Source organism: Artemia sp. Qi Xiang Cuo, chromosome 4 (assembly GCF_049724085.1).
Source record: "Artemia sp. Qi Xiang Cuo chromosome 4, ASM4972408v1, whole genome shotgun sequence".
NCBI classification, from domain to species: Eukaryota; Metazoa; Arthropoda; class Branchiopoda; order Anostraca; family Artemiidae; genus Artemia; species Artemia sp. Qi Xiang Cuo.
Window position 1 is genome coordinate 6640529 of NC_142797.1, and position 26425 is coordinate 6666953.

Sequence of the window (26425 nt, forward strand, 5' to 3'; positions counted from 1 at the left end):
ATGCGATATCTTGTGAATGTAACTGCTACTGCTTGCAACTGTGACAACTACAATTCGTACTGCTACTGCCACTGTGACTGTAAACACTACTACAATTTCTAGCATAACAACCAAAACTATTGAACTAAATCAAAAGTGTTTAACGACATCCTGCTTGTAAAAATGGCATAGTGCATTCAAGTTGTCAAAATGTCTTATCTGCGAAACATCCCTAATAACTAAAATTATTTTACTGTAGATTTCATCCATTCAGCGGGACGTTGCACCAAGTTAAAAGACTCCAGGTGAATCAAAGTTTTCAAAAGGGTTTACCCAAGCGCATCTTTGTTGATTTCAGAAACAACTACTGGTATTAGGTTGAAAATCTCATGAAATCTAAGGGGGATGTTGAACAAACTCAGAATACTATATGACCAGCAGAAATAAATTCCTATTATAATTCAAACTGAAAACGACCCCAAATTACTATTAAAGAATAAATGAGACCCAGAAAGTACAGAAATAAGCAACCATAGCAAACATAGAGATAACAGGTATTAATATAAATGAATGAATAAATATTAAAATGAATATAACTCAATCTCTTAGCCAAAAGATTCTAAAGCCTATTGGACCGTTACCACTTTACTGAAAACGAACAATGTTACAAATAATTTCTTTTTACATTTTCTTACAATATTGAACAATAAAATAAAAATCACGATAAAATAAATTCTGGATTTGCTGAGTTTCAAAGAATTAAAATAATTATATATTAAATATTCCGTTTATTTTCATTAATTCTTTCCATGCATCTTTATTATTATAGTGGTTTATTTTTTGTTTGTCGTCGGTGTTTTGAAAAACAAAAGCATACTGTTCAAGACACATATAGTTTTTAATAAAACACAAATGGTGCCATAGGCTTTAAAATTAGACTTTACTGTTAGGGGAGTGAGAAGGGGGCAGCAGCCAAATATTTCCATGATAATTTGCTTGATATTTCATTGAATTATGTAAAATTATGTATAAGTGCGTATCTGCTTGTGAAGAAGAGGAACTGCATAGTTTTGTTGGCAGGTGCAATTTATATCTAAAATATGGTCTCCTGCGATGCAACTGTTGAACTGGATCAGTGCCACGAACAATTCGAAGACTTCTAACGAAGGAGAATATCCTCGACGTTAAACAAGACGAAGATGAAGACCTAACAAACAGCAATGGTGACGAGAAAGATCTGGTCTTCGCTGACAAGAGTATTGACGTCAGTTTTGACAGATCTTTAGGCAGTACAAGTTAAGGAGATGAAAAACAGGCAGTCAAGAGACAATCCGACGACGATGAGGGAAATATTCTTCTTGCTAAGTGACTTAGAGAAAAGTATCAGAGGAACAATGGCAACAAATCTTGCTTTATTGGCAAAAACAAGAACAAAGTGGAGTAAGTCTGAGCCACCTAAAAGCAGCATAAGAGCCTATTTATGCCAGTGTAAAGGAAGAGCTTCTCAAGGATATCGGCTGTGACAAAAAGGTCCCCAAACTTTTTAAGGGGCTCTAAGTCTCTGTTCCCTTGCGTGACCTTTGAGACCAGGAAAGTATAACAAGATTATAGACTCCCTTGCTGCTTTCTGGTGGCTCGGACTTACTCAACTTGATTTGCCTGTCTTTGCCAATGAAGAAAGTCTTGTTGCCATTGTTCCTCTGATGCTTTTATCTAAGTCACTTAGCAAGAAGAATATTTCCCTCATCGTCGTCGGATTGTCTCTTTACTACCTGTTTTTCAGCTCCGAAACTTGTACTGCCAAAGAACTGTCATCATTGACATCAACACTCTTGTCGAAGAAGACCGGATCCTTCCCGTCACCCTCTCTGTTTGTTAGGTCTTCATCTTTGTTTTGTAGAACGTAGAGGATATCATATTTTGTAGGAAGTCTTTGAATTTTTCGTGGCATTGATCCAGTTCATCAGTTGTATCGTAGTAGACCATATTTTAGCTATAAACGATCTTCTCCAGATCAGAACGAAAGAAAATTGGAATTGCTTAAAGAAATAAACTAAAAAGTGCCCAGTAAAAATGAAAATCATTTCCTTTTGAATTGGGACACTTAAATAAGTTGAAAAAAATTAATTGTTCTCTAAAAATGATTAAATTTAATTTCTTTGCTAAGCCACAAAAGTTAAACAAACTACAGAGTAGCATCTGTTACACCCCAGAGCCCTGTATATGTGCACCAGGAATAGATTTTGAGATGTTCTTTTGCCGAGGTGTAGAAGTCAACTGTTGCGAAGAATACACGAGATATCAGCTTCCTACCGTATTCCAGTGGTACGAGATGGACAGAAAAAAACAACTCAGGGGTCTGATAGATCCCACCCTGGTAGTTAAGGGTTAATTAAAAAAAAATTTCCTTTACCTGACTGTGCTGAATTCTTATAGATAAAACCAGACGAACATCAGAGACAAATACTTTTTCCTTTATCACAGATTTAGTTTTTCAAGGAAGAGAGCATAACAAACATAGTAAAAACAAGATCAAAATGTGTTTTCACTTTTATCCGACAATAGAAACCAAAAAGGAGAATTAGTGAAAGTTGAAATATAACAAGGGACAGGGATATTAATGTTTCGAAAGTCCTTTCAAAGAATATTTTCTTTGATGTTGATTGCTTTTTTCCGAATTCAACGAAAGAAAGTGCTTTCAAATCACCAAGGGAAAAGAACCCTGACTAATAACAAGTTCCTTCAAGTTTCCAACGCTTAATCAGAGATGTTTTAGTTTGTATTCAGCAGACATATATATTTTAAGAACTCTGGTTTTGGATTGAATGCGAATTGTCCTCTTGAGTTCAGAAGATTTCGGAACCCTAATTTAATGTAGCCCCTAAAAGAAGATCTAAGCACTACATCCTTGAGAAGGAAGAAATAATAGCCGAAAGAAAATATAAAGCCGTTGATTCACTCTTGAGCAGAGAGAATTTAATTGTAATGGAGGAAAAAGGTCAAATGTAGAATTTTCAACTTACACCTAGCAAAAATTATAAATTTGTATATTTTCTTTTCATATAAAAGGAAATATTTCAAATAAATATAACGAAAAAAAGTTATCCGTGGGGGATTGCTCTGTTTTACGAGGTGAGGTGAATGATAGTTCTTCGGACTTCATATTTAAAACCTAAGAAATTTTCATCATTGACTAGTATAACTATATATATTTAACATGGCTATAGTAAAAATAACTGTTTTACTTTCAGACACAAATAAAACCATGGAAAACCAGTTGGATTTAAGAAACAACGAATGGTTGTTCATAAGACGAGACAATATTTTCGGCTTCTAGTTTGTTTTTGTTTACATCGAGTAAGAATACTTTCATTATTATTTTTATTTTTTTTTGTTGCTCAGCAAAAGAAGATTCCATACGTCCTACTTTGATCATACTTTGAATATATCGTTCTATTCAAAAAAATTTTTCAAGAAAAAAATCATTATACCACATTTTTTCTAATTGGATGATAACCAAATCATAATTTTTATTTTTCCTTATTATATTAAAAAATGTACGCAATACTGATCAAAGGCACCGGAATAGCGCTGCCTAAATAAAGAACGATATGAACACAATGAATTTTTTTTTATTTATTTTAGACCAGGGTCCTTCGTATAAAATAAGTCGTCGAAGAAACTTCAACAGGAGCTCATTCGATTGGAAATTGAAAAGGCTGTTGCTCTTTTTAATAGTCAAAAGTGATTGGAGGGCAGCAACCTACCCCACACGTCGTATTTTCCTGAAATACCTCTGATAGAAATTTTGAGAAAGTCATTTGTTAAAACAGTCCAAAGATTACATAAAAAGGTCTTTGGTTTGACACAATCCCCCTCCCCCCAGAATCTGAGAGCAAGGATCGTTAGGTATACACCGGAGGTATATGCTTTAATAGGCGGAAAGGTCGTGTGAACTTTAAAGGAGGTTCATTTGACTGGAAATGTATAGCTCTAGCTCCCTTTTAAGAGCCAATTAAATTAACAGTAAGCTTTTTTAACTGAAAGTAAGGAGCGACGTTAAAACTTAAGGCGAACAGAAATTATTCCGTATATTAAAGGGGCTGTCACCTCCTCAACGCCTCGCTCTTTACGCTAAAGTTTTTTATTTTAAAAAAAATAGAGTTGTGGGAAAGTCAAAATTTAGCATAAAGAGCGAGGCATTGAGGAGGGGACAGCCTCTTTCATATACGGAATAATTTCTGTTCTTTTTAAGTTTTAATGTCGCTCCTTACTTTCAGTTAAAAAACTTGTTTTTTTTAATTTAATTTTTGAACGTTTTTGAATTAATGAAGGTTTTGATTTTGGCTCACCGTACATGAATAATAAGCACCAAATTTGCATATTAATTTTACTTTTATTTGGTTAAATGGCTTTCTCGAACGTTGTTTACTTTTATTTACCGTTTTTATTAGAAACAAGTGGTTACAGTCACAGTCATAAGCTGTCACAATCTCAGGTAGCTGTAGTCACAAGTTTTCAAAGGACTAAGTAGTCACAGTCATTCCCCATCCAAGTGTCATATTTCTTTGAATTGTTAGCAAACAATTTTTGTAACCTAACAATTCAGTTTCTACCGCCCAGTTGGACCGCGGAAAAAAGCCTTAAAAGTTTTGTCTGAACGGCGAAAAAAGAAACTCCATATCTGTGTTGGCTTGGCAAATTGGCCATAATCAAATCATTGAAACATGCTTAAAATTTGTACAGATGTCAACTCTAGGGCAGATTATTATTGTGCTCTGAAAGATATCAGAAAAAAAGTTTTTTACTTAAGCATAAAAGAGTGAAGATTATAATAAAGTATGGCATCTACATCGAAGGTAAGTTAACAAATCCTTTGGTAAAAGTGTTGGGCATTTATTTATTTTTTGACTGAAAGATAAGCAGGTGAGGCTGTAGTTGAAGGTGGGGCTTCTTGCAGTAAATTTTCTGTTATTCATATTTATTGAGTTATGAATAAAGTAAAAATACTACTCAATGCCTTTTTTTATGCTCTTTCCAAATATAATAGGCTAGTCATTTTTGTCAGAAATGAATTTTACCCCCACCCCTATATATACCAGTTCAGGGTATATAATTGCACATCATGAGTGGGGGTGGGGGAAAGTTTAAACTTACCTCTCATTTACTTAAGAAATAAAAGTTACCCCCACACCCCTAATGTGTAAACATATAGGCTGCCTTGAATTGATATAGCTAGCCTATGTATATAGAGGTGAGGGTAAAATTATTGAGTTACAACTAAAGTGAATATACCACTTGATGCCTTTTTTATGCTCTCTACGAATATAATAGGCCTAATCATTTTTGCCAGAAATGAATTTTAGCCCCCATCCCTATATATACCAATTCAGGGTATATATTTGCAACATTCAGAATGCAATTTTTGTTATATACTTATTAATTAAAAAAAACTTTCCGAAAAATAAGTTTTTCAAAGAAAAGTAAAGGCCATTTTAAACTTAAGCTCAGGAGATACAAATACCTGTTAAAATTCAAACTCAAAACAACCACAAATTACTATTAAAGAATAAATGAAACCCAAAACAAACAGAAATTAAATAAACAATCATAGCAAAAAACATACAACAAGCAATAATATAAATTAATAAATAGATCTAAAGTGAGTAATGCTTAGATTGAATATGAAAATCAAGCTTAAAACGAAAACAAATATTTTGCTATTAAAGTATAAATGAAACTTAAAACAAACAGAAATTAAAAAAACAATCAATTCAAACAAAAATACAATATATATTAATGTAAATGAATAAATAAATCCTAAAACAAGTGAAACTTAAATTGAATATGCAAATCAAGTTTGAATCAAATAAAAATAACTACAAACAAGAGTTTAGGTATTGTCTCACTGCAGAAGCCTATAACCTACTGCATCATTGGCACTTTACTGAAAACAATTCTTTGATATATTTTCACTTTTGTAACTTTAAGAAATCAAAAATTAATTAAGATTTTAGGGAATAAATATCAGCATATGTATATTAAATAGACAATGCACATTTTTTTTTCAGTAAACTCATTTGAATTTTTTTTCAGTAAAGTACAAATTATATTCTGGCTTTTAGAAAGCATAGGGGTTTTGAACCCTACTCACATTAATTTATGCTTGTTTTCAGTTTGACTCTAATATTTATTTTAATTTTTGTTCATTTTGGGTTTCAATTATTTATTGATACTGATTTGGGGTAGTTGTATGCTTGGTAGATTATATGATAGTCCGGATGCCAGGTGTTGAAAATGTGAACCATACCACGATGGAATGGGGCTGCTATGAGAATTAGCCTACCCTCCACTCCCTAAATTGACCATGTGGATTCAAAAATACCAATGGCACTTGCTTGCAAGTGGTGGAACACTACGAAACTTGACATTTTATTATATTTTGGTGTTTCATGCAAGAAAATGTATGTTCCACAAAGTTTGAGGTACAGTTTTCTGCTCAAATAGAAATGCCTCGAAGCCTTAGAATGTTTTCATAACAAACTAACATGATTAGTTACAAAAAATGGCAGAGTTAAAAAAAATGGCAAAACTATTTGAGTCTTGAACAGTCTTGGAAAGTAGGCTATAAACAAAATCAAACTGAATATTAGATATATAATGATATTAATTGTTGAAAGATCCATCAGTTCAAAAAAAATTTTTTCACTATAATTTTTATTTTCATTTTCAATGCTGTAAGAACTGGAAAATAATAAATTTGTAATATATGAGTAATATGTTTTCAGTGAAGCACCAATGATGCAGAAGGCTTTAGGTTTTTACAGTTAAAGAAGGGGACAGTATCCAAATTTTGCTTGTAGTGAAACTATATTTGTCTTGACCAATCTTGAAAAGAACTAATAAATTAAACTGAATATTTGATCCATAATGATATTAACTGCTAAAAGCTCATCAGTTCAAAATTTTACTGTAATTTTAATATTTATTTTCAATATTAAGTACAAAACAAAATATTTGTAATATAATTTGTTTTCAGTAAAGCGCCAATGATGCAGTAGGTTTTAGGCTTCTGCAGTGATATGATACCCAAACTCTTGTTTTTAATTATTTTTATTTGATTCAAACTTGATTTGCATATGCAATTTAAGTTTTGCTTGTTTTAAGATTTATTTATTCATTTAAATTAATATATATTGTATGGTTGTTCGCATTGATTGTTTATTTAATTTCTCTTTGTTTTAAGGTTCATTTATACTTTAATAGCAAAATATTTGTTTTAATTTTAAGCTTGATTTTCATATTTAATCTAAGCATTACTTGCTTTAAGATCTATTTATTCATTTATATTATTACTTGTTGTGTTGTTTTTCCTATGATTGTTTCTTTAATTTCTTTTTGTTCTGGGTTTAATTTATTCTTTAATTGTAATTTCGAGTCGTTTTTTGTTTTAATTATAAAAGGTATCTGTATTTCCTGAGCTTAATGTTTAAATTGGCTTTTACGTTTCTTTGAAAAACTTATTTTTCGGAAATTTTTTTTTTTTAAATTAATTTTTGTTTGTTTTTGATTGCAAAAAGTTTCAAGTTTTTATGGCATGGGGGGGGGTGCCTACTGTCCGATTATTCTTGACTTTAAAAATGGATCTAGAACTTTCAATTTAAATCAAATGAGGCTTTTTTCAAAGAGTATATGATTACCTCTTTGATAAAAACCTCATATATGAACAATAGACAGCTTGCATAACTTGTGGACAGCAATTGACAACAATGAATGGATTGAAAAAATAGCTCCAATAAGGGGGTTTAGACCATTTCACTTGCAGAAACAAAGGGATCACGACTGTTTGGAATTGACCTTAATAGGAATTTGTGTGCCAAAGCAATTTTGCATCTATCACAAAGTATGTATTTTAACCTTAGAATTGGATAATTAGAATAGATTTCCTATGTGTTCTTCCCACACAAAACCCGTTCCCATTAGTTATAAACCCCCCTTAATAAGTAATGCCCCAGGGCATAACTTACAACGCCGACCGATGGGCCCTGGGGGGCTGTTTCGACACCGGATTTTTTTGTTATTAGAACTTTGAGCCATTTTTAACAATATGTCTATCTCAAAATTTTTATCTGATGCATTTAGGGCGTGGGGGAGGGAGAGGAGCTAGTTGCCCTTCAATCTCTTTTGAATCTTAAAAAGTGATCTAGAACTTTCAATTTCCAATCAAATGGGCCCCCTCTGAAGATTATGCGAGCACCCCTTCCATAAGAAATAATATGAAGGATTCAGAGAATCCTTAAATTACAACCCTTGCCCTGAGGGCTTTGGGGGAGTTGTAATCCTCAAAGACCTAATTTCAAGAACTAAACCTAATTTAAAGAACTTAAAACTACGTTTAATAAAATGGCTGTTAAAATTTTGATTGATGTGTTTGGGGAAAAGGTGGGTGTGAGAGGGGGATTAGTTGCCCTCAAATCACTTTCAACTATACAAAGGACACTAGCCCTTAGAATTTCCTATTGAATGTGCCTGTTTTGAAGTTTCTACTACAATGCCTTCTATAAAAACCTTATATGCCCCCAGGGCATAACTTGAAACTCTTGCCCTGAGGGTTGTGGGGGAGTGTCCTCCTCAAAAACATATTTTCTATCTGGAAATCAACTACACTGAACAAAATGGCTATCGCAAAAGTTTGATTGGATGTATTTGGGGAAATGATGGGCAGGGGGGGGGCTAGTTTCCCTCCAATCACTTTCGACAATTAAAAAGGGCACTAGCCCTTTAATTTCCAATTGGATGAGCCTGTTTTGACGTTTCTACGACAACGCTTTGTATAAAAACCTTATATGCCCCTAGGACCTATCTTAAAACCCTTGCCCTGATAGGTGTGAGGGAGTGTCCTCCTCAAAAAAATGTATTCTATCTGAAAATCAACTATGTTGAACAAAAATGGCTATCTCAAAATTTTGATTGGATGTGTTTGGCGGAATGATGGGCTAAGGGGGGGGGGGCTAGTTGCCCTCCAATCACTTTTGACTATTAAAAAGGGCACTATCCCTTTGAATTTCCAATTGAATGAGCCTTTTTTGAAGTTTCTATGACAAAGCCTTCTATAAAAACCTTATATGCCCCAAGGGCATAACTTAAAACCCTTGCCCTGATGGTTGTGGGGGATTGTCCTCCTCAAAAACATGTTTTCTATCTGAAAATCAACTACGCTGAACAAAAGGGCTATCTCAAAATTTTGATTGGATGTGTTTAGGGGAATGATGGGAGTGGGGGGGGGGGGGCGAGCTGCCCTCCAATCACTTTCCACTATTAAAAAGGGTACTCTCCCTTTGAATTACCAATCGAATGAGCCTTTTATAAAGTTTTTACGACAACGCCTTCTATAAAAACCTTATATGCCCCCAGGGCATATCTTAGAACCCTTGCCCTGAAGGTTCTGGGGGAGTGTCCTCCTCAAAAATATATTCTCTATATGGAAATCAACTATGCTTAACAAAATGGCCATCTCAAAATTTTGATTGGAGGTGTTTGGGGTAATGATGGTTGTGGGGGGGGGGGCTAATTGCACTCCAATCATTTTCGACTATTAAAAGGGAACTAGCCCTTTAATTTCCAATTGAATGAGCCTGTTTTGAAGTTTCTACGACAACGCCTATAAAAACCTTATACGCCCCCAGGGCATAACTTAAAACCCTTGCCCTGAGGGTTGTAGGGGAGTATCCTCCTCAAAAATATATTTTCTATCTGGGAATCAACTGTGCTGAACAAAATGGCTATCTCAAAATTTTGATTGGATGTGTTTGGGGGAATGATTGGCTTGGGGGGGAGGCTAGCTGCCCTCCAATCATTTTCGACTATTAAAAAGGGCAATAGCCCTTTAATTTCCAATCAAATGAGCCTGTTTTGAAGTTTCTACGAAAACACCATCTATAGAAACCTTATATGCCCCCAGGGCATAACTTAAAACCCTTGCCCTGAGGGTTGTGGGGGAGTGTCCTCCTCACAAATATATTTTCTATCTGAAAATCAACTATGCTGAACAAAATAGCTATCTCAAAATTTTGATTGGATGTGTTTGGGGAAATGATGGGTGTGGCGGGGTGGAGGGGAGCTAGTTACACTTCAATCACTTTTGACTATTAAAAAGGGCACTAGCTCTTTAATTTCCAACCAAATGAGCCTCTGTTGAAGCTTCTACGACAACGTCTTCTATAAAAACCTCATATGCCCCAAGGGCATAACTTAAACCCTTGCCCTGAGGGTTGTGGGGGAGTGTTCTCCTCAAAAATATATTTTATATCTGAAAATCAACTATGCTGAACAAAATGGCTATTTCAAAGTTTTGATTGGATGTGTTTGGGGGAATGATGGGTGTGGGGGGGGGGGGCTAGTTGCCCTCCAATCATTTTTGACTATTTAAAAGGGCACTAGAACTCTCGATTTCCAATCGAAGGAGCCCCCTTTGAAGTTTCTACGATGACCCCTTCCATATGAAGTGCCTCTGGGGAAAAAAAAACAACAAAACATTGGAGCCGTATGGCCTTTACTATAGGCAACGCTACAGCATTGCCTCTGATTTGCACATTAGGGGGGTGGGGGTATATACTCTGTATGTATATGTATATTTATAGCAATATTTTGTATTTTCCCCACTGCTTTTTCTTTAAAAATGTGCTATGTCATTAACTAACAATGGCAAGGATGAACACTATCTATAAAAACAATTATTGAATAATTTATAGTGGCAATTTCAAAAGATTTACACATTGCATTTCTAGGGTGAGAAAATTGTAAATTTTTTATTTTAAGTTGGAAAAAGAAGGAAGAAAGAGGAAAGACATGATGATAAAGGTTCTCCCATTGAATAATATGTTAACTAAGATCATTATGCATATTTTAAAGTAAGAATTGTTTTCTTAAGATGTCTCCTTGGAAGGAGTACCAATCCTAAATTTTCACCCTTTTTTATGCTTTTTCTGTATATATATAAATCAATTTATTGCAAATCCAATTTGAAGCCTGGTAAATTTGCAGTAAGCCATATAATTTAGCTAAGATGAAATAAAAAACATTATTTGATGGATTTTTGTATGCTCTTTTCATAATTCAAGAATTGTTTTTGGGGCTAATTGCATCTTGAGCCTGTAAAGGGGTCCTGAAGATATTTTTTATGGGTAATTTTATTGCAATTCATATTATTGACTTACAAATAAAGAACACTATAAACAAATAAAGTAACAATATTTTGGTATCATATATTCTTTGCAGCTAATTGTATAGGTCAAACAATTTAGCATGTTGCCTAACAATGTTGCATTGGTTAATAATTATGATGGTAATGAACAGTATGAAATGAGGATCAAGATACAACTTGTATATGTGTAAAAGATGTATTAAACATTAAATAATAGTTTGTTTAATGGTGTAACAGAAAAATAGAAGAAAGAAATACATTGTAACCTAATAAACAGAGTAAAATACAATAACTTGATATCCTCTCTTATTTTGGCCCTAAATAAAAAAGTCCTTATTTGCTATGAACATTGATGCTAAACAGTCGATAGAGAAACAACATTGGTATATTTCTCTATTCCTTGGTTAGTATAAAAAGTATTTTCCTTTAAAAAAAAATAGTCACAATAATTTGAAACCCCTCTTAATTCGGCCCTAAATAAGAAATTGCTTATTTGCTATGAACATAGGTGCAGAAAGGGGAAATTATGTATTATGTAATGTCTGAATGAGTATATTATGGGAATTCTTTAGGAGTGTGTGTTAAGGATATATAGAGAGCTGTACACACCTGTTAAATGCTTCTCTACTTTTAGTTCTAGGGTTATTGTTAGTAATATTTAATCACATTAAAGGTTGAATATAGGTATGAAGAAAGATGAAAGCTTTATTTAGATAAGAATTTTTGCAAGTACTAAGTACAAAATTAAAATTAACATCAAATCTAGAATATATATATAAAATTCTGCCAAAAAAAGAAATAAGGAAACCAATAGCAGAAAACAAGATTGATAAACTTGAATAGTATCAGAACAAACAAAGAATAAAGGAATATAAATAGTTATTAATAAAAGTATTTTGCAAGCTAAGTAATCCTATATGTGAAGAGAGCCGCCACCCCACCTCCTTAGAATCCCACTATTTACTCTAAAACTTAGCGTGCAATTTACAGGAACTGTAATTAGTATTGATCATACATTGAAATTTCAGTGCAAAACACCAAAGTAATTCTTGCATGTACGGCAAATTCTGGAACTTACAAAAGGAAAATAAATAAGGATTTTTATACGATTATATACATGAAAAGGTTAGATTTTTATGTTTTTTGGGTTTCAGTTGCTATTAGCCCAGGTTGCTTCTCACTTGCAGTTTGTTAGCACAAACTGTTTGTGTTAAATTCACAACTAACAAGCCCAAAAATGCATGAATTACGAGTAAGAACTATTATTTGGCTGTGTATTTATTTTGATGTTTTATTTGTCAAGAGTTTTATTTTGACTGTCCTACATACATTGAACAATCACATCAATACCAATGGATCAAAAAACGATGAGCTGAAGATTCTTATAGGAAAAAATGTTTGGCTAATTACAACTATCAAATAGTTTTGTTGAAAGAAAAAGAGCAATCAAATTAATGCAAAATGGCAATTTGATTGCCGTTTCACTAGATTCAAATTAAAAAAATAGTGTAATTTCCAAGATAATGATCTGAATCATTTCTCCTGAGTGTAACTACATTATACTTCTATTTATAAGTACTAAATTACATAAACAACATCAGACAATTAGCCATCAGGGACCAACATGGATTGTGACAAAAAAAAAAGATCTAAAGAACTTACAATATGAATAGCCTGAAATTTTATAATGTTACATCATCACTAGTGTTTATGGGGCATAACTGACAGAGTCATTAGAAAATGAGCAAAACTAAACAAAGATAGCAATTTTGTGAAATCTATGAAACTTCATCTTAGGGATGGAGAAAAAATTTACATTCAAAATCAAATATAAAAATTAAATAACTAATTTAAACTAATTAATTTATTGTCTTAATAATTTATGTACTTGTATACATAGTAACTAAATGCACTTGGGAACATTTCACAATTTTATAAGATAAAGTCTATTTTTCTCTTTTTGCTCCTGCAATATCTATTGATTACACAGTTGATGTTGACCTTAATATTTCGATGAATGCTTAGAAGGGCTAGTCCTGTCAGTCGGTCTTCTGACATCCTGGTCCGCATCCAGCTTTTTAGCCGTCTTAATGTTGAAAAACTGTGTTCTGCTGTGGCACTTGATATTGGAAGAGAAAGAAGAATTTTAAGGAAGGATTTTTGAAGTGGATAACATGCCTCGTCCAGTTGAAAATAGCTCTGGATAACCTGTGTTGTAGATGTAAACGTTTCATAATCAGAGCCATACTTCAATGCAAATACCTCATTTAATATTTTCAGAATTAAAGATTCAATGCTTTGCCCAAAAAAAGATGAGAATTTGCGACATATTGGCTCAATCTTAGATTTCAAAGTTTGAAGATCAGGTACGGAATCTAAATTTGAGGCAGGAACACATCATAGGCAGCGCGCTAGCGCTGCCTAAGTAAGGAACGATGTGGACACAATGTGTTGTTTTTTTTTCTCCATACCTGGGCACTTTGTATTGAAGGAGTTGTTGTAGAAACTTTGAAAAGGGCTCATTCGATTGGAAATTGGAGTGACGTGCCCTTTTTAATAGTCGAAAGTGATTGGAGGGCAACTAGCCTCCCCCCACGCCCGTCATTCCCCCAAACACATCCAATCAAAATTTTGAGATAGCCATTTTGTTCAGCATAGTTGATTTCCAGATAGAAAATATCATTTTGAGGAGGACACTCTCCCACAACCCTCAGGACAAGGGTTTTAAGTTATGCCCTGGGGGCAACCCTCAGGGCAAGGGTTTTAAGTTATGCCCTGAGGGCATATAAGATCAATGTTGACAATGTACAGTTTATTATTTTCTTTTCTTTAAAGCAGGGCATTTCATATAGAAGGGGTTGTCGTAGAGACTTCGAAAGGGGCTCATTCGATTAGAAATCGAGAGTTCTAGTGCCCTTTTTAATAGTCGAAAGTGATTTTAGGGCAACTAGCCCCCCCCCCCCCCCTCACGCCAATCATTCCCCCAAACACATCCAATCGAAATTTTGAGATAGCCATTTTTTTCAGCGTAGTTGATTTCCAGATAGAAAATGTGTTTTGAGGAGGACACTCCCTCACAACCTTCAGGACGAGGGTCTTAAGTTATGCCCTGGGGGCATTTTTATATAAGGCGTTGTCGTAGAAACTTCAAAACAGGCTCATTCGATTGGAGACTCAAAGGGCTAGTGCCCTTTTTAATAGTTGAAAGTGATTGGAGGGCAACTAGCCCCCCCCCACGCCCATACTTCCCAGAAACACATCCAATCAAAATTGTGAGATAGCCATTTGGTTCAGCGTAGTTGATTTCCCGATAGAAAGTATATTTTTGAGGAGGACACTCCCCCACAAACCCTCGGAGCAAAGGTTTTAAGTTATGTCCTGGGGGCATATAAGGTTTTTTATAGAAGGCGTTGCTGTAGAAACTTCAAAACAGGGTCATTCATTTGGAATTCAAAGGGCGTTTGCCCTTTTTAATAGTCAAAAGTGATTGGAGGGCAACTAGCCCCCCCCCCACGCCCATCATCCCCCCAAACACATTCAATCAAAATTGTGAGATAGCCATTTTGTTCAGCGCAGTTGATTTCCAGATAGAAATTATGTTTTTGAAGAGGAAACTCCCCCGCAACCCTCAGGGCAAAGGTTTTAAGTTATGTCTTGGGAGCATATAAGGTTTTTATAGAAGGCGTTGTCATAGAAACTTCAAAACAGGCTCATTCAATTGGAAATTCAAAGGGCTAGTGTCCTGTTTAAATGTCGAAAGGGATCGGAGGGCAACTAGCCCCCCCCACGCCCATCATTCCCCCAAACACATCCAATCAAAATTTTGAGATATCTATTTTGTTCAGCATAGTTGATTTCCTAATAGAAAATATGTTTATGAGGAGGACACTCCCCCACAGCCCTCAGGGCAAAGGTTTTAAGTTATGCCCTGGGGGCATATAAGGTTTTTTATAGAAGGCGTTGTTGTAGAAACTTCAAAACAGGCTCATTCGATTAGGAATTCAAAGGGTTAGTGCCTCTTTTAATAGACGGAAGGGATTGAAGAGCAATTTGCCCCACGCATATATTGGTCTCCCGCGCATACCCACTACAAATTTTTAAATAGCCATTTTGTTAAACGGATGAGAGTTTATTTTTAGGGTGACAATCTGTTTTTTAGTACGACAATCCCCCAGAGGACACTCCCCCACAACCCTTTAGGAAAGGGTATCAATTTACGTTCTAGGGCCACATAAGGATTTACACGTCGGTGTTATCGTAAAAAATTCTGAACAGGGTGATTCGATTGGAAATTCAAAGGGCTAGTTCCCTTCTTAATAGTCAAAAACGATTGGAGGGGAACTAGCCCCTACTCAACCTCCATCATTCCCCCAAACACATCTAATCAAAATTTTGATATAGCCATTTTGTTCAGCGTAGTTGATTTCCAGATAGAAAATATGTTTTAGAGGAGGACACTCCCCAACAACCCTCAGAGCAAGGGTTTTAAGTTATGTCCTGGGGTATATAAGGTTTTTATAGAAGGCGTTGTCATAGAAATATCAAAAGGGGCTCATCTGATTGGAAATTCAAAGGGCTAGTGCCCTTTTTGACAGTCGAAACTGATTGGAGGGCAACTAGCTCCCCCCCCCCCCCCACGGCTATCATTCACCCAAACACATCCAGTCAAAATTTTGAAATATCCATTTAGTGTCGACTAGTGTATTTCTACATAGAAAATATGTTCTTGAGTAGTACCCTCCTCCACCACTCTCAGGGCAATGTTTTTAAGTTATGCCTTGGGCACATATACGGTTTTCATAGTTGGTATTGTCCTAGAAACTTCAAAAAAGGCTTATTCGAATGGAAATTCAAAGGCTAGTGCCCTTTTTAATAGTCAAAAGGGATTAGTAATATTTTTTGTTATTGTTGTGTTTAGACCAGGGCACTTCGTATTGAAGGAGTTGTCGTGGGAACTTCGAAAGGAGCTCATTTGATTGAAAATAGAAAGGGCTGATGCCCTTATTAATATTTGAAAGTGATTGGAGGGCAACTAATCCCCCTTCCACTCCCATCTTCCCATTGGTCCATTATGTTTAAAAACTAAATGTTGCCTTAAGATTAAATCAAAATGCACTGTGATAATGCTAATTCCCAATAAGGCATCTCAGCAGTATCCCAAGAACGGCTGAGGGTATTATGTTCAAACTTTCGAGGCTACTTCTGGTCTTAAAATTTAACCAAATCAAAATAGTGTAAGTGTATCCAAGCTATCAAAGAAAGTAAACAGATTTTTTTGCGAATGGTATCAAGTTTTCCATTTCAGGTCAACTAGAAGAGGTATGAAACTAAGTTAAACAGTATTACTTTTGTCTAGATTATCAAAAGGATTTATGGTACAAAACAGTGCCGAAAATTCTTCTCAGACGTACAAACCAATGTCCAAACTCTAGAGTTTTAAAAAACGGCATTGCATTAAGTGCCATCTTATTTCTCTGACCTGAATGTGTCCATATACTATGAAAAGACATTATTTAAAAAAACTTTTTACATAAAATAAGTTTTTCAAAGAAGAGTAAATGACTCCGTTACACAAAAAATGAGTAAAAATGAAATCAAATAATCTACCAATCTCGAAACTACTACAAATCAGTATTGATAAATAAATGAAACCCAAAACGAACAGAAATTACAATAAATAACCGAGTCAAACTCAAAACGAGCAGAAATTAAGAGAAGTTGGGCGCGAAACCCCTATGCCTTCCCAAGGCCAGAACAAAATTTGCACTTTACTGAAAAGAATTTAAATGTTTTTACTTTTATAAAGATTAACAGCAGCTCAAAACGAGCAGAAAATTAACATAAGTTGGTCGCAAAACCCCTATGCCTTCCCAAGGCCTGAACAAAATTTGCACTTTACTAAAAAAATACAAATGAATGTACATTGTCAGTTTAAAATACATATACCGATATTTAGTAATCAAAAGGTTAAAATTATTTGATTTATTAAAGTTATAAAAGTAAAAACATTTATATTTTTTTCAGTAAAGTAAACAGTAAACAGTGGCAATAAAGTTGCAGGTTAAAATTGCGCACAGCAGGCAATTTGCTTTTGTTGATGTACATCTTTCATGCTATGAAGACACAATTCTAAAGGCTTCAACTATTTTAGGCATATCCTCTCTGAATTGCAATATGCTTTTGTGACGTTCAATGCAACGAGTTTTGCAGTAACATTTTGTGACGACCTAAAATGATGACCTAAAACATTTTTAAGGACGAAATTTTGTTTTGCCAATGGATTAAAAAAACTTGCAACCTCTTTAATAATGCCGACAGCATTCCTGACATATTGACATTTATTGCACTTTGAAATGGATAGGTTCAGAGCATCATTTTTGCATCCACAGAGGCTGCTTTTTTTAGCTACTTTTTGGATCTCTGACACTGCCCCTTGCATTTCAGAAATGTTGACACTGCATCCATCACAGCTTATGTCAACACAGTTGTCAACAATTAATCCAGTGTCTTCCATTATAGCTCTAACACAGACTTCCCTAAAATTTCACCTGTAATGCTTGGTTTATCTTCAGTTGTACCCTTATAGTTTGTTTTGTGAAGGTCCATAAACCCAACAAAGTCTTCTACAATACTTTTGTGATAAACATAACGCAGAGAAAGACTAAGCTGTGAGGTATGTGACGCATCTGTGGTTTCGTCAAATATCACACTGTATAATTTTGCTTGATGGATTCTTGTTTTTATAGTACTTAAAATTTCTTCAGTGCAACATTGTATCAAGTCATTTGCCGTTGTCTTGCTGATATATGTAGCGTTAGATCCCGATGTATTCAAGTGTTCTTCCAGCTGAGTATCACCACTATGAATTCTGAAGCATAAAAGGGCTGTGAAATTACCATCATTTTTCACGGGATCGTCAGGTGCTTCAATTAGGCTACCATCATCTCTGTGTCCCTTCAACGGAACATCTTGTCTACCATGTAAAAGTAATGTTTTTATGATCGGGACAAGCCTGGATCAGTTATCTAACACTTGAGCTTTCCTAGTATCATACAACAAGTTCACAACTTCACAGTTGGGGTTTTCAAAAACAGATATGAAAGACTTAGCATCAAGTACTGTCTGTTTATGGTAAGTTGCAGATGAATGACTCTCTAAATCTCCATCCTTCCGATAAGTTTTGCATACCTTTGGAGTGGTTCTGTCACTAATTTTTTCAAAGAGACGTTTCCACCTAACTTTTGGTGACAAAGAGTAGCACAGTATTTACAGAAATGTTCCTGCTTGACATCAGAAAACACCAACCAAGGGTATTTTCTGAAATGAGCTAGACTTGCTTTCCTTTTTTTCTTCTCTACCTCTTTTAATATGATATAATATGACTTTTAATATTACTCTTTTAATATGACCTCTTTTAATATGACTTAATAAAGACAAAACATTACCTGGTATCCAGTGGTTGGTAAAAAGTTCGTATGTTAGGTTGGTAAAAAGTGGTTGGTAAAAAGTGGTAAAAAGTTGGTAAAAAGTGGTTGGTAAAAAGTTCGTATGATATCTAAGTTCAGAAATATTCCCAATATATGACCCAACGTCAAGCGATACCGAACTGGACACCGACTTCTTAGACGATTGGTGCAGCACTAGCAGCAGTCTCAGGAGCAACTGTGGGACTAGGCAGCATGTTTAAACACTCCTTGCTTGAAGCAGCTTTAACTTCTAAAATAACATTGGTTTCCTCTTTCTTCTTTTTTATTATTAATTAAAAAAAAACTTTCCGAAAAATAAGTTTTTCAAATAAAAGTAAAGGCCATTTTAAACTTAGGCTCAGCAGATATAAATACCTGTTAATATTCAAACTAAAAACGACCAGAAATTATTATTAAAGAATAAATGAAACCCAAAACGAACAGAAATTAAATAAACCATCATAGCAAAAAACATACAACAATTAATAATATAAATGAATAAATTGATCCTAAAGCGAGTAATGCTTAGATTGAATATGAAAATCAAGCTTAAAACGAAAAAAAAATATTTTGCTATTGAAGTATAAATGAAACTTAAAACGAACAGAAATTAAATGAACAGTCAATGCAAGTAAACATACAATAGATATTAATGTAAATGAATAAATAAATCTTAAAACGAGTGAAACTTAAATTGAATATGCAAATCAAGCTTGAAACAAACAAAAATCACTATGGTACAAACAAGAGTTTGGGTATCGCCTCCTTCTCTCACTATAAAAGTCTAAAACCTACTGCGTCATTGGCGCTTTACTTAACACTATATGCGTCTTGAACCGTCTTGAAAAGTATAAACATCATCAAAATGAATATTTGATGTATAGTGATATTAATTATTGAAAGATCCATCAGTTAAAGAATTTATTTCACTGTAATTTTATTTTTATTTTCAATGCTATAAGAACTTGAAAAAAAAAAATATTTGTAATATAATTCGTTTTCAGTTAAGCGCCAATGACTCAGTAGGCTTTAGGTTTTTATTTACAGTTAAGGAAGGGGGCAGTATCCAAACTCTTGTTTGTAGTGTAATTATATTCGTCTTGAACACTTTTAGAAAGAGCTAATAAATCAAACTGGGTATCTGATGTATAATATTATTATTTGCTGCAAGCTCGTCAGTGTAGAGTTTTACTATAAGTTTAATGTTTGTTTTCGGTGTTAGGTACAAAAGAAAATATTTGTCATAAAATTGGTTTTCAGTAAAGTACCAATGACGCAGTAGGTTTTTTTAGACTTTTATAGTGAGAGAATGAGGCGATACCTTGTTAATTATTAATATGGCAACTTGTATAAATTCATTGCTTTGTATATCAATGTTGCTGACTCTTTGACGCCAACCGATGTTCAGCATGCGTCTCAAGCACATATTTTCGAAAGCTGTCAGTCTTTTCTCTGTCCCAACATCTAGTTTCCAGCACTCACTGCTATGTCCACAAGTTATGCAAGCTGTCTATTGTTCATATATAAGGTTTTTATCAAAGATGTAATCGTATAGACTTTTAAAATTTTTGAATTTTTCAAAAATTGAATTTTTTTTCATTTTTAATTGCAAAAAGTTTCAAGTCTTTAAAAAAGTTCTTAAATCCTTATTTTAAAATCAAACTTAAAAAAAAAAAAAATCAAATGTTCATCAAAGTATCAAAACTGGTATCAAAGTAACAATATCAAAGTGAAAAATGGGCTTGTGTCAACCTCGGGATTTTTATTATCTGATGTTTGAGCTATTTTTAACAAATTGGCTATCTTAAAGTTTTTATTGGACGGGTTAGTGGGAAAAGGGCGTGGGGGGGGGGGGGCGAATTGCCCTTTGGTCTCTTTTGATTCTTTAAAACTGAACTAGAACTTTCTATTTTCAATCAAATGAGCCCTCTCTGAAGTTTATACGAGCACCCCTTCTAATAAGAACTGTATATACCTCCAGAGTATAACTTAAAACTCCTGTCCTTGGTCCCTGGGGGGTTGTGTTGACCCCAGAGTTTTAATATCTGATGTTTGAACTATTTTTAACAAAATGGTCACCTAAAATTTTTATCGGATGGGTTTCTCCATCCGATAAACCCAAATGCCTGGAGGGCGGGAGGGGCTAGTTGCCCTCCGATCTTTTTTTATACTGAGAAAAAGAACTAGAACTTTTAATCTCCATTCAAATGAGCCCCCTCTGAAGTTTTTACGAGCATCCCTTTCATAAGAACCATATACGGCCCCAGGAAATAGCTTACATTGTCTGCCCCTGGGCCTTAGGGGGTTGTGTTGACACCGGAGTTTTTGTTACCTGAGATTTGAATTCTTTTAAAAAAATAGCTATCTCAAAATTTGTATCGGTTGGGTTTGGGGAAAAAGGGCGTGGGGGACTAGGGGCCTTTCGATCTTTCTGATATTATCTGATATTTTTTCTGATATTATTATCTGATGTTTCAACTATTTTTAACAAAATGGCTCTCTCAAAATTTTTATTGGATGGGTTTTGGGAAATAAGAGCATTGAGGGGGGGGGGGGACTAATTGCCCTTTGATCTCTTTTGACTTCATAAAAGTGAACTAGAAGTTTCAATTTTAAATCAAACGAGCCCTCTCTGAAGTTTATATGAGTATCCCTTCTAGAAGAACCATGTATGCCCCCAAGGCATTATTTACAACGCCTGTCTCCGGGCCCTGGGGGGTTATTTCAACCCAGAAGTTTTAATATCTGATGTTTGAACTGTTTTTAACAAAATGACCGTCTCAAAATTTCTATCGGATGGGTTTGGGGAAAAATGCATGGAGGCGGGGTGGCTTGGTGCCCTCCAAAATCTTTTACTCTGAAAAAGTGAACTAGAATCTTTAGTTTTAAATCAAATGAGCCCTCTTTGAAGTTTAGACGACCATCCCTTCTATAAGAACCATATTTGATCGCATGGTATAACTTACAACGCTTACCCCCGGGCCCTGGGGGTTTTGTTGACACCAGAGTTTTGTTATCTAACCTTTAAACTTTTTTTGACAAAATGGCTATCTCAAAATTTTTATTCGATGCATTTGGGGAAAAAAGGGCATGGAAGGGGGGGCTAGTTGCCCTCAGATCTGTTTGGGCTTTTAAATAGTGAACTATAATTGTCACTTTCCAAACAAATAAGCCTTCTTTGAATCTATAACCAGGCTCCCCTTTGTAAGAATAATTTATTCCTCCAGGACATAACTTACAATACCCGTCCCCAGGCCCTGGAGGGTTGTGTTACAGAAAATTTTATTATCTGACCCTTGAACTATTATTAAGAAAATGGCTATCTCAAAATTTTTATCTGATGCATTTGGGAGGAAAAGGACGTGGGGGGGGGGCTAGCTGCCCTCCAATAACCTTTGACTCTTGAAAAGTGAACTACAACTTTAAATTTCCAATCAAATGCGCCCTTTATGAAGTTTATACGAGCATCCCTTCCATAAGAACCTTATATGCCCCCAGTGGCATAACTTACAACGCCTGCCCCTGGCCCCTGATGGGCTGTGTCGACCCCGGAGTTTTTGTTATCTTAACTTTGAACTATTTTTAACAAATTTGTTATTTCAAAATTTTTATCTGATGCATTTGGGAACAAAAGGCGGGGGGGGGCTAGCTGCCCTCCGATCACCTTTGACTCTTAAAAAGGGCACTAGAACTCTCTATTTCTAATCGATTGAGCCCCTTTGAAGTTTATACGACGACCCCTTCCACATGAAGTGCCTCTGGGAAAAAAATAAATGGAGTTTGGGGGGAGGCTAGCTGCTCTCCAATCACTTTTTACTCTTAAGAAGGGAATTACAACTTTCAATTTCCAATCAAATGAGCCCTCTCTGAAGTTTATACGAATATCCCTTCCATAACAACCATATGCCCCCAGGGCATAACTTACAACGCCTACCCCCGGGCCCTGGGGGCTGTGTCGACACCGGAGTTTTTGTTATCTGAACTTTGAACTATTTTTAACAAAATGTCTGTCTCAAAATTTCTATCTGATGCATTTAGGGTGTGGAGAGGGGGGGGGGCTAGTTGCACTCCGATCTCTTTTGAATCTTCAAATGTGAACGAGAATTTTCAATTTCCAATCCAACGAACCGTCTCCGAAGTTTATAGGAGCATCCCTTCCATAAATACCATATATGCCCCCAGAGCATTACTTACAACGCCTGCCTCCGTGCCCTGTGGGGTTACATCGACACATGAGTTTTTCTTATCTGACCTTTGAGCTATTTTTAATGAAATGGCTATTTTAAAATTTTATCAGATAGGCTTGGGGAAAAAGGGTGTGTGCGAGGGGGAGGGGGAGCTAATTTCCCTCGGATATCTTTTGACTTAAAAAGTGAACTATAACTTTCAATTTCGAATCAAATGAGCCCTCTGAAGTTTATACAAGCATAACTTTCATAAGAACCATATATGCCCCTAGAAAAGCACTTAAAACACCGACCCCCTGGGGGGGGGTGTTGACACCGAAGTTTTTGTTATCTAATTTTTGAATAAATTTCTACAGATTGGTTATCTAAATTTTTTTCACAGCTAGGTTTGGGGAAAAAGGGCGTGGGGGGAGAAGACTAATCTCCATTACATATCTTGACTCTTAAAGAGTGAGGTAAAAATATTAATTTCCAATCAAATTAGTTCTTTATGCAGTTTGCGAGCATCCCTTTCATAAGAACCATACATGCCTTTAGGGAATAACTTTGAACGTCTTCCCCCGGGCCTTGGGGGGCTGTATTGACACCAAGGTTTTTCTTATCTGACCTTTGAACTATTTTTTTTTAAACAAAATGTCTATCTCAAAATTTTCATCAGAAGAGATTGGAAAAAGAACGCGTGGGGGGGGGGAGGCTAGTTGTCCTCGGATCTCTTTTGGCTATTAAAAAGTGAACTCGAACTTTCAATTTCCAATAAAATGAGCCCTTTCTGAAGTTTATACGAGCATCCCTTTCGTAAGAACCATATATGCCCCAGGGCATAACATACAACGCCTACCCCCGGGCCCTGGGGGGTTGTGACGCCACCTGAGTTTTTGTCATCTGACTTTTGAACAATTTTTAACATAACGGGTATCTCAAAATTTTTATCGGATGCATTCGAAAAAAAGGGGCGTGGGGGGGGGGCTAGTTGCCCTCCAATCTCTTTTGACTCTTAAAAACTGAACTAGAATTTTCAATTTGCAATCAAATTGGCCCTCTATGAAGTGTTTATAAGCAGCAATTCAAGTAGAACTGTAAATGCAAATAGGACATAACAGCCAACGCCTGCCTCCTGATCCTGGGGGGCTGCGTCGGCCCTAGCACTTTCTCGTCACGGTTTTCGAGATATTTTTAAAAAAATGGCTATCCCTAAGTTACTTTCGGATTGGGATTAGAAAAAACGGGCGGAAAGGGGGGGGGGGCTAGGTGCCCTTCAATCTCTTTTGAAACTTAAAAAGTGAACTAGAACTTTCAATTTCCAATCAAATGAGCCTTCTTTGAAGTTTATACGAACATCCCTTCCATAAGAACCATAGATAGATAGATAGATCGTGTATTTCAAAAAGCCCAAGAGCCATATACACACAAAAAATATGAAAATAGAAAAATTACAACAGAGCAAATTACAAACACACATTAACATGAATACATAGCGAAAAATACCTTCTGGTAAAATACAAAAAAAAAATAACTTTAATTCCATATAATTAATAATAATTAATTGTAAAAACATTTCCTTCTTTTTAATCCCTTCTCTATGTACGCACCAATACGAAATATTGTGGTTGGATTACTACTTTGTAAGATATTTGGAAGCAGCAAAACAATCCCATGTAAGTAATTTTCCCTTAAATCAGAGAGCACCGGGCACTTTCGGAGAAAATGGTCCAAATCTTCGTCCTCATCCCTACAAAGAGGACACACATACCGACCATCAGGATGTACTATCCCCCTGTCGAACACCATTTGTCTACTCCATATATGCCCCCAGGGCATAATGCCCCTGGCCCCTGGGGGTTGTGTCGACACCAGAGTTTTTGTTATATGATCTTTGAACTATTTTTAACAAAATAGTTATCTCAAAATTTTTATCCGATGCAATTGGGAAAAAAGGGCAGGGAGGGGGCGCTGGTTACCCTCCAATATATTTTGGCGCTTAAAAAGTGAACTATAACTTTCAACTTCCAATCAAATGAGCCCTCTCTGAAGTTTTATACGAGCATTCTTTCCATAAGAACCATATATGCCCCCAGGGCATAACTTATAACCCTTGCCCTGACTACTGTGGGGGTAGTGTCCTGCTCAAAGATATAATTTCCAGAACTATTGACTACTGTTGAACTTTTGACAGAATTTCCAACCACTTTTGACTATTAAAAAGGGCACTAGCCATTTAAATTTCCAATCGAGTGAGCCCTTTTTGTAGTTTCTACGACAAAGCTTTCTATAAAAACCTTATATGCCCCCAGGGCATAACTCACAACTCTTGCTCTGAGGGCTGTTAGGGAGTGTCCTCCAAAAAACATAATTTCTATCTGGAAATCAACTACGTAGAACGAAATGGCTATCTCAAAATTTTGATTGGATGTGTTTGGGGAAATGGTGGCCGTGGGAGGGTGTTAGTTGCCTTCCAATCCTTTTGGCCCTTAAAAATGGCACTAGAACTCCCGATCTCCAATTAAAAGAGCCCCCTTTGAAGTTTATACGACGACCCCTTTCATATGAAGTGCCTCTTTGGGAAAAAAATAATAATAAAAAATGGAGCAACGCTATAGTGTTGCCTCTGATAAAGGGATTCATCTTCCAAACTAAGCTGTCATTTGAAAACTGTAATGGAGATTAATCATGCTTCAGTTACTATCATAGAATGGAAGTCTCTGAACGAAAAGTCAAATAATTTCAGTACGTGAAATGTACTGCGCATAGAGAGAGGGTGGTCAATCCATAGCATATCTGGTGATACAGAAATAAATTAATTGGGTGCTTTGACATTTTGATTTGATTTTAATATAATCAAATAATAGAATATGCAATATCTTAGAACTACAAAATGTGCAAAGTTATTTTTGTTGTATTTGGATAGCAAACGGCGGTGATCAGTGACACATCTTCAAAGATAAAATGGGTAAGACGTACTGTTACCAATAATAATAAAAAAAAAGTCACAAGGGCCTTACACGACCTGCCTTGCCTTTTCCACCTCTGTGCTGGTAGAAATGAGATTGTTGGTAGAATTAATTCCTGCTCCCCCCTACCTTTTTCAATATTTATTTGAAGCCTCGTGAACAGTAAGCAGTTCGTCCATTAAAATTTACTTTTTTAGGAATCTACCCTACCCCCACCTAAACAATGACTCACCCCCTCATTATAACTGATCGGCAATTACAGATCGCCAAGCGTAGCCTAATTTATATATATATATATATATATATATATATATATATATATATATATATATATATATATATATATATATATATATAATATATATATATATATATATATATATATATATATATATATATATATATATATATATATATATATATATATATATATATATATATATATATATGTATATATCCTCAATTTGAATTCTACAAAAATACTTTATATGTTGAAAGGGCCCTGCAAAACAATTCCATTCCGGCCCCGCGCGTGGTTGAACCAGCCCTGCCTCCTTCACTAACTGTAAAAGTCTAAAACCAAATTTAATTTAATTTTAATTTCTTATTTAATTTTCTAAGCTTTGAGCTGATAGTACTTTT

At 35.2% G+C, this 26425-nt stretch overlaps 1 protein-coding gene across 1 annotated transcript in view; it reads right to left on the minus strand.

Annotated features, from left to right (window-relative positions):
- LOC148952725 (uncharacterized) overlaps nucleotides 1–26425 on the minus strand; it is a 195872-nt gene that overhangs the window by 34207 nt on the left and 135240 nt on the right. The window contains exon 8 of the mRNA XM_089087762.1: nucleotides 17709–18050. Within this exon, the coding sequence (XP_088943888.1) occupies nucleotides 17709–18050 (342 nt within the window). The remainder of the gene's footprint in view (nucleotides 1–17708; nucleotides 18051–26425) is intronic.